This window comes from Octodon degus, unplaced genomic scaffold, assembly GCF_000260255.1.
Source record: "Octodon degus isolate 3935 unplaced genomic scaffold, OctDeg1.0 scaffold00117, whole genome shotgun sequence".
Lineage (NCBI taxonomy): Eukaryota > Metazoa > Chordata > Mammalia > Rodentia > Octodontidae > Octodon > Octodon degus.
In genome coordinates this window covers 707,205-717,364 of record NW_004524693.1, presented here as the reverse complement: position 1 = coordinate 717,364, position 10,160 = coordinate 707,205, and the positions used below count along the sequence as shown (strand labels likewise).

General features: G+C 42.7%; 1 protein-coding gene and 1 pseudogene across 2 annotated transcripts in view; both read right to left on the bottom strand.

Moving 5' to 3' along the window:
- Lrch2 (leucine rich repeats and calponin homology domain containing 2) overlaps positions 1-10,160 on the bottom strand; it is a 142,201-nt gene that overhangs the window by 86,114 nt on the left and 45,927 nt on the right. For both annotated transcript variants that reach the window (XM_023699879.1, XM_023699880.1), the window contains exon 6: positions 3,770-3,903. In XM_023699879.1, the coding sequence (XP_023555647.1) occupies positions 3,770-3,903 (134 nt within the window). The remainder of the gene's footprint in view (positions 1-3,769; positions 3,904-10,160) is intronic.
- LOC101578300 lies at positions 234-1,029 on the bottom strand (annotated as a pseudogene).

Sequence of the window (10,160 nt, the reverse complement as noted above, 5' to 3'; positions counted from 1 at the left end):
GGCCGCCGCTGCCTCCATGCCGCCCCGACAGCCCGGCACGCTCCGCCTTTACAGGTGGCCGGGCCGCCAAGGCTATTTATTTATTTTTGAGGGTGGAAGTGATTTAGCTTATATTTCTGTCATTCTAGCTCAATCATGAAATGTCCTGATTCATTTCTGGGGTGGGATGGAAGAAGATGTCGTGTGTGCGTTAGTTCCTTCGGGGGGCACCCGGCGAGGGGCGCAGGGCGGGCTCACTGTGGCAGCTGCAGGAGCACCTACTGCCCCGCCGGCAGGTAGGTGACATTCGCGAGCGAGACAGCTGGTATGCGATGTCCTTGGCGGCTTCCAGCTTCTGCTGCTCAATCAGGCCATCGCCCGAGTGGCCAGTGAGTTGGCGATCAGCTCGGAGATGACGGCTGCCTTCTGCAGCTGCTCGGCCTTTTCCACCATGAGTCTGGCCCTCTCCGCTTCCTGCGGAGCCACCTGTTCGGCTTCCACGGTTTCTGTGAACTCCTTCCGGAAGGTCAGATGCGTCAAGGACACGTCGTCCAGGATGAGGCCAAAGGTGGCCGCTCGCTCCGTGAGTTCGTCGCTCACGTGCCTGGAGACCAGCTCTCTCTGGGTGATCAGCTCACCGACGTCGAAGCGAGCCACCACGGACTTGAGGATCTCGGTGGTGATGGACGGCAGCTCGCGCTCGATCGTCCTAATCCTTACCGATGCTGGTGAAGACGCGGGCAGTGGGCTGGCGACGGCCGGAAGAGGATACACAGGGAGATGCTGACATTGTGCAAATCTTTGCTGCCAGTGATGACCGGCACCTTATGGGGTTGAGAGCAGCAACTCAAACATGATGGGTCTCTGTACCCACGGGATGAGAAAGTGAGGGCCTTCGCCCACCACGATGTCCTGCACACCACGGAATCGGTGTAAGATGACTGCTCTGTGCCCAGTGTCCATACTGTATAAGGCAGAGATCACCATGCCTCCTGCCACGGCCAAGGCCAGGCCCAACTTGCCGATGGATTCACATACTTTCGCAGCCATGTTTCCTTCTGGGGTGGGACCCCATTCATGCCACTCTCACCTTCTCCCACTCTGACCTCCATATGAATTCCCCCTTATTGCATTTTAAACAAAATTCAAACTTTTAACTGGGTATGGTGGCACATGCCTATAATCCCAGCACTTGGGAGGCTAAGGGTGGGGGATTGCAATCTGAGGCCAGCCTGGGCTATTTAGTGAGACCTTTCATTAATGCCCCCCCAAAGCCCTCAAATTTTGGGCCACAGACCACAAAGCTACACCACATGACCTGAGTCCTAAATGTCTCTCTAAAAGCAACTTGTTTCTATATACCTTTCAGTCACCTACTTTCAACTATGCTGCCCATCTCTGAACCACTAAGGTCCTTTCATCTTGCTTTTTTTTTTTTTTTTTGTATTTAGGACAGGGTGTACATGCTCTCACTGTGTAGAATGGACTGATAGTGATCCGCCTGTTTGCAGCCTCTCAAGTGCTGGGATTACAGGTACACACCACCATGGCCAGTTTCAATCACTGTCTCAGCGTGCCCCCCGGGGCAAGGCCAGCACGGCAGGCATGGGGATTGAACCCCCCAGCCCCTCCATCTAAGCAGACACTTGAATCCACTGAGCAATTTGGCCGGCCCCCGTCTTGCAAATATTGTAAGTCAAAACTGCCTTTAACACATCTAATCTGCCCCAAATCATAGTTTTGTAACACAATGCAGTTCACTGTATAGTACTGACAGCTACCAAGTGGCTGACTGGGAGCTGCAGATCACCAATGCTGCCCACCCACAGAGCGAAGGGAGGGAAGGGGGAGACAGGAGGAAAAGGGGGAGGGGAAGGGAGGAGGGGAAAAGGGAAAGAGAAACCAGATAAACAAAGAGAAAGATGGAGACACAGAGGAAAATTATAAATGATAGCACATATCACCTACTCAGGATGGTTTCTACCGAATGTCTGTCACTTAAGCACTATCATAAAGTGAAACACTACTAACCCGAGCCATCACAGATTGGAGCCCACCTATACAAGTATGTGTGTGTATGCTATGGTTTGAATGTGTTCCTGAAGTTCATGTGTTGGAAACGACCCCTTATGCAAAATGTTGGGAGGTGGGCGCTAAGGGTAGGTTATTTAGATTCTAAGAGGTCTGTGCTAATGAATGCATTAATGTTGTTATTGCAGGAGCGCGTTCATTATCCTGGGGTAAATTTATTGCAAGAACATTCAGTCCCTCTTCTTTCTTTCTCTTGCCCATGTGATGAGTTCTATGCCGTGATGCAGCAGTAAGATCTTCACAACAAGCCAATAAACAGCAGTACTATCTTGGGCTCCCAGCATCCACAAACACGAGCCAAGTAAACTTCTATTGTTTCTAAATCACCAGCTCAGGCACCTGTTTCTACAAACATAAAATAGACTAATTCCCCCTCCCCTCCCCCTCCCCCTCCCCCCCCAATTCCATGAGAGCCAAGATCAACGTGCCTGCACAGCATTCAACAAAACATGCCGCACAGCTACCAGCACACGTTCAACATATACTTGGAAAACAAGTAACAATGAATGCCATTACTAAATAAATTCACTTCAAAAATATAAATCATGGGGCTGGTGAGATGGCTCAGTGGTCTAAAGCACCTACTTAGAACAAGCTTAACAAAGCACAGGGACCGCGGTTCAATCCCCCAGCACCACATGCCAGCCAGCCCCGCCCCCTGGTGGGCTGAGCTGGCCACACACACACACACACACACACAAATAAATAATTTTTAAAAATTTATAAAATATATATATATAAATCATATAGAGGTTAGAAAAGACATTCATTCTAATCTTCATAGAAATCCTTGGTCTACTACTACTTATAATATTAACAAAATAATCTTTAGAAACTAAATCTAAGGTTTAATTATTACTTCTACTCAAATAAGAGAAAAACTTAAGGAAAATGTCCCATTTGGGAATCTGAGAAATTTTACTGTTAACAGAATTCCTTCTTTAGTATTTACGACACATATGCACTATAGGCCTTATGTAGAACATGGCGATGATAGTTAATAACTATTACTAGTACGTAACAAAATGTACTTACTATACTGCCATTCAAAGTAATCAATAACATATACGCAGTAACAAACCTTTGGATATTTTAGGCAGGGGTGTATTCTTCCATTATGTAGTCTGAACCTTATTCCAAGTTATTTCTATGCATTACCATGGAATCACATTTTCATTAAGTTGTTTTTTTTTTTTTTTTTTGCAGAACCGAGGATTGAACTGAGATCCTTGCATTTGCCAGTCAAGCGCTTATCCTACTGAGCCAACTCCCAGCCCCTTTCGTTAAGTTTTGTAGAATAATCTCTTATCTTGAAAGGCTGATTTAGAAACAATGTTGAACCTGGCATTTCAAAACCTCATGAGGAAAACACCAAAATCATGAAAACATTGCCATGGTTTAGATGTGGGGTGACCTCCAAAAGGCTCAGGGTTTGTTTTGTTTTCTGGCTCACGTGTTTGCAAGGTGACTGGTTCAGGGGGCCCTACACTCCTCAGTCTACTGGTGAGTTCACCGCTGAGCACGCTGTTAGGAGGCAGAGCCTGGTTCACTATATGGCAGTGATGTTTAGCTTCAGCCAATTACTGATTTCAACATTGAAGCATGCAGCCTAAATATACTCAGTACCATACACTCAAGATTAATAATTGTCTTTTGGAGAAAGAGAAAACAGCAAGAGCCTGTAAGAGCGTTTCTTTACCTGTCTGTGAGAGGCTGGGATGGCATTCTTTTGCTCAGTGACGGAAGATCCAGAGAGTCTGGTTTCTTATCCATTCTACAACATGCTTGGATATTTAAATACTTAAATATATGTACTTTACCCTTCAAACATATCTGTTAATAAGTAATAAAATATATTTAGTTATACATTTCTACACATAAATAGCACCTGTTATTTGTCTATTTTAATGATCTGAAATTTTGTTAAAACATCACAATTCTGATTGTTAATTTACATATATAAGTGAGTTGTGCTTCTAACACCAGTTGGCAAAATCTCTGACAGTACTGATACCAATCAAAATTTTACTGCCTTCTTTTCCTATTAGAAAAAGTTAATTTCCCTGTTAATCACTCAAGTTTTCTTGAACCACTAAACAATATAAAACTCATTTTCATCTTTTTTTTTTTTGCTTTTGTTTTTGGTACTAGGAATCAAATTTGGGGCCTTATGCTTCCCAGACAGGTACTGTGCCACTGAGCTATCTCCCCAGCCCCATGAAAGTTGCCTTTACTTTTTTATTTTTTTATTTTTAGCGGAACCGGGGATTGAACTCAGGCTCTTGCGCTTGCCAGGCAAGTGCTTATTCTACTGAGCCATCTCCCCGGCCCCGAAAGTTGCCTTTATCTAGAAAAAAGAAATGTACTATTCATTAGATTCGTAAGAATAGAACAAGTTTGTAATTCTTTAAAATAATCTCACTAGGGGGCCGGGGAGATGGCTCAGTGGAATAAGTGCTTCCTGGCAAGCGCAAGGGCCTTTTAGTTCAATCCCCAGCTCTGCAAAAAAAAAAAAAAATAATAATAATAATAATAATAATCATCATCATCATCATCATCTCACTAAGAGTCCTGGAATAAATACTGGAAGGTTAATAACAAATATAGTGTAAATATATGGAAAATAAATTTCTTGAAAAGTGTTAATAGGTCAGTTACAATAAAACATCAGAAAATTTAATGTACTCCACAGAAATTATTTTCATTGAAAGAAAAGAATGAAAGGGGAAAAACAATGTGAGAAGAAGGCATTTGAGCTAGACCAGGTGGCACAAGCCATAATCGCAGTACTTGCTAGGCTCAGACAGAAAGATCCCAGTTTCAGGATCCGTCTGAACAACTTAGTGACCTAGCAAGACCCTGTCTTAAAATATTAAAGAGAGAGGGCGCTGGAGATACAGCTCATGGCAAAAACCCTGGCTTCAATCCTCAGACTGAGGAAAAGAAGTACACATTCTGTATAGAAAAAGATGGGAGGGCCAGGCATATAGTCCAGTGGCACATATTTATTTATTTTTGGCTACTTCAGGCTGCCTTAAGGGCAGGTCTGGTACAGCTTCTGGAGCTGGGAATTGAACCACGCGGTCCCATCTGCCTGCGTTTACCCATGCGGTGCTTTAAACAACTATCCGGCAAAGCCCCTGTAAACTTTAACACTGAAAGTTTTTGTTTCGTTTTGAGTTTTCTGAGATAAGGTCTTCAGTCCAGGCTGTCCTCAAGCTTGCAGCCCTCTTTCCTCAGCTTCAGTGCTGGGATTACTGGCATGCTCTTGCCAGGCAAATTTTTATTTTTATTTTGGAAATTCATGCCCAGAGTCTTAAAAATGCAACAGAATTACAAAGCTAACAAAAACCAATACTCTGTTTCCGATCTCTAAGACCCAATCCCCACCTTAAACTTTTATTTGGTTTTGTGGTATGTAGCCCATATTTACAATTAACATGTTTCTATTGCTTTGTTTTTGCAGTACCGGGGATTGAACTCAGGACCCTGTGCTTGCTAGGCAGGCGCTTATTCTACTGAGCTATCTCCTCGGCCCTCTATTCCTTTTTAAACTTTTTATATATAAATTTTATTACTGAAGTCTCACTAAAGAAGATGGGGGCTTGAACAGTTCACATTACCACTACTGCCACTATCACCAACACCATCACTACCAAATCTCCTTTTCAACTCCCACTGACTCATGTAATCATACTGCCTTTCGGTTCAAAAGCATAGTGTTGTAGTTAAAAAGCATAACCTCTGGAGTCACAAAGAATTTGTTTGAAATCTGACACTATTACATGCTAGCCAGGTGATCTGGAACATGCCATTTAACTTGTATTACTTCTGTTATCTTGCAATATAAAATAAAGGTGATGACAATGCTTCTTTTACACGGCTGATATAAGAATTAAATGAGTTGATATATGTATTTTCATCAGTGTTCGGAACATGGTAAGTGCTCCACAGATGTTTGCTATTGGGCCTAATGATGTAGTTCAGCAGTGCAGTGCTTGCCTAACATGCTGTGATGGTTTGTGTTTAGATGTCCCCCCAGAGCCTCATGCAGTCACTGGGGCAGGCTGCTTCTCGAGTTCGTGATCAATTCATGACCTAATGCTGGGATTATGAACGCCAGTGCTGCTGGGATTATGGGTGCGAGTGCTATTCCAGAGGCGGACAGCCTGAATGCAACACAAGGAGGCACAAGAGGCTTGCCCTCTGCCACTGCTCCTCCCTTTTTGCTCTTGCTGTTTTCCGCCATCATTAACTCCTGCCCTCTGCCATGTGCCTCTCTGCCTTGGAGCCAGCTGGTTATGGAATGAAACTTCCACAAAGTATGAGCTGAATAAACCTTTCCTTCCTTAATTTTGGGTGTCAGGTATTTTGTCTCAACAACTAGAGAAAAGTAACCAAGACACAGGCATAAAGCCCTGGGTTCCAGTACCAGCACTGTAAGCAATAAATACACAAATAAGGTCTTTGTTTTGAAAATGATGCCACAATTTTCACTAAAAAAATTCAACATTTACATTATTACAATCAGGAAAATAACAACACATTAACACCTGAGTGGTAATAACATTGCATTTATTTTCAACTTAATTTTTGTTTCTCATACAGCCCCAATTTTGTTTTGCAGAATTTTTATATACCTATCATGATTTGTTAGTCTTGATTCTGACAGAACTGCAAAACATGTGGTCAAACACAGTAAACCACCTATAACTTTATTCCTATTAGTGGGGGTGACTCTACTACTCCAAACTGACTGGCTGCTGTCAATTTGGGGTGTGAAAATTCCTCTTTTAGTTTAGTTCCCCACTTTGGTATAACACACTCTGCTAACTTTCTAAGGTACATGGGATGAAATTTTCTTACGAGTCTGCATGTTTGACACATTTTTTACCTGGTATTTGACTAATACTTGAGTGTAGAAAGCTGGATTTATACCCTTAGTCTGGAAAGATGCCATTCTAGCACCTGCTGGCTTCCAGGGCTGCTGCTAAGAGGTCATTCAGATAACCGCTCCTAGGAATGTCCTCCTTTTTCCTGTATACTCCTTCCTCCTAGCTTCACGGCAGTACAAACGTCAAAAACTGCACAGACCTACTGTGTGTAATATAATGTACAGCTATAAGGAAACACTGTGAAGTGGTTGCCACAACCTAATTAGTGTCTCCGTCACCTGAGATACTTTTTTATGCTATGTGAGAAAATTTAAGTGCTATTCTTTTAGTATATGATAGTTACTAATTGCAATCATGCTGTACATTAGACCTATAGTACATATATATCTTATAAATCCTAAGAAATGGCACTATTTAACCATTACCTATCCCTTTTCCCTACCTCCAGCCTCTAATAGCATTTTACTTTCTGTCAGTGTAAATTCAACTTCTTCTTCTTTTTTTTTTAAGATTCCACATATAAGTAAGATCATGCAGTATTTTTCTCAATCTGGCTTATTTTGCTTAATATAATGTACTCGAGGGGCTGGTGAGATGGCTCAGTGGTCTAAAGCACCTACTTGGAGCAAGCTTGGCAAAGCAGAGGGACCGCGGTTCAACCCCCCAGCATCACATGCCAGTCAGCCCTGCCCCCCCTGGTGGGCTGAGCTGGCCACACACACACACACACACACACACACACACAAATAAATAAATAAATAAAAAATTAAAAAAATATATAATGTACTTGATATACATCCATATTGTTGCAAATGATAGCATTTCCTTTCCTTCTTTAAATCAGAATATTCCCTTACACACACACACACACACACACACACACACGTGCACATGTCACATGTTTTATCCATTCATTTGTTGGCAGACACCATGTGTCTGTGAACACCATTACAGTGATTAATGGTGCAATCACAGATAACTGTTTGATATAGAGATTTTGCTTCCTTTTAATCTTATGATTTATCAGAAATATTTCATCATAACCCCGTTTCCTGGCATGCGACTCCTAAACCCCTTGTGGAACCTCTTAGGTGATTAAGTGTCCTTTGCTATGGTAATGACATGGCAGGTGGCTAAGGAGAAACCAGGAGAGCTTCAGGAGGGGCTGGTAGTCAGTGAAAGCAACCAAAAGACTAGAAAGCTGGCACTTGGAACCCCACCCTCTCAACCCCTACCACCTGAGAGGGGAGAGAAGAAACTGAAGGTTGAGTTAACACCAATGGCCAGTGAAGAAACCATTTCTGGCTACACAGTGAAGCTATGCTAACAACCCAAAAGGACAGGATTCAGACAGGGTTCCAGACTGCTGAACGTAAGCAGGCGTGTGGAAGCTCACCTAACCAGAGCGGACGCATACATTCACACCCCTTCTTCACATACCTTTCCCTATATAGCTCTTACATAATTCATCTGTACCCTGGAAATACCTTTGTAATAAACAAGTGACAGTATGTAGTGCTTCTTTGCATTCTGTGTGTCACTCTAGCAAATTAACTGGATCCAAGGAGGTGGTCAGTGGGTCACAATTATAGGTAGGCACTTTTGTGGGAGTGAGCCCTTAACCTGTGAGACCTGATGCTGCCTCCGGATAGAAGTGTCAGTGTTGAAATGAATTATAACGTATCCTCTATGCGGTAAAACTGCTTGGTCGTGATGGTGGTGAGAAATCCCCACATATTTTAGTGACCAGAGGTTATGTATTCTGTGTTAAAAACTAGAATAAAAAACACTGGATTCTGTATCTCTTACAGATACATACTCAGAATTGGATTGCAAGATCATATAGTAGCTCTATTTTGTACTTTTTGAGGAACCTCCACACTGCTTTCCATAATGATTACTTCATTTTATATTCCTACCAACCTTGTGCAAAGGGGCTTTCACCTGCATGTCCTGACCAACACTTGTTACCTTTTACTTTTTGTAACAATCATTCTAACAGGTAGGACGTGGTATTCGATTGTGGTTTTGACTTACATTTCTTTTTTCTTTTTGTATTTTTTTAGGGAATGGTCTATAGGATGTTCAGGGTCTCACTACTAGATCGGACTCGTAGGGATCCGTCTGTTTACAGCCTGCTAAGAGCTGAGATTATAGGCGCACACCACCACGCCCAGTCTCAATTGCCATCTCAGTGTGCCCAGGGGGGTTGGGCCAGCACAGCAGCCCCAGGGATCGAACCCTGGCCCCTGCACCTGCTTGCAGGCACTTTAATCCGCTGAGATATTTGGACGGCCCTTTGACTTACATTTCCATGCTGTTTAGTGACACTAAGTATCTTTTTAATAGAGCTGTTGACCATTTGTATATCTTCCTTTAAAAATATCTCTATTCAAGTCCTTGACTACTATTAAATTAGGTTCTTTTTCCTTCTGACTTGTATGAATTGCTGATATATTTTAGTTATTAATGCCTTATAGAATATGTGGTTTAAAAATATTACTGAATATCTATAAGCAAAAACTTTAGTGTGCCCTCTTTTGAAACTTCAGTATTTTATCATGTCGTTCAATTTAGACATTATTTCTGAAGTTTCTGGTGATCCTTGATTGTCTGCTTGTTTTCAAGAATGAAACAATAAAAAGCCAATTAGAAACTCTTAAGTACACAGAGCTGATACTCCATGTACTGATGGTGAGCTTTCACGTCTCTGATGATCCCAAGGGGGCGGACCACTTCTTCACGTGACTCTGAAAGATCAGTATACCAATGGTTTTTTTCCTGACTCAGTTTACCAAAGAAGAAAACCTCCAACCCTGCCTGTGTTATGTGTAAGAGCCTGCAGGCATCCTGAGACCTAAGCAGGAAAGGTCTACTGGAAGATCCCAACATTTAGTTTGTAATCACTCGATGTTCTCATAATGGGGTGTCCTGCCCACAGCTATACCTATATAACTAAGCCTCCATAACACAGGTAATGTATTTCTTCTCTTATAAGTATCTTGAACCATTCTCCTTATCCAGTTCAAGGATATTTTTTAAAGTGGAGCACAGGGGCTGGAGAGATGGCTCAGTGGTCTAAAGCACCTACTTAGAACAAGCTTGGCAAAGCACAGGGACCGAGGTTCGATCCCCCAGCACCACATGCCAGCCAGCCCCGCCCCCTGGTGGGCTGAGCTGGCCACACACACACAC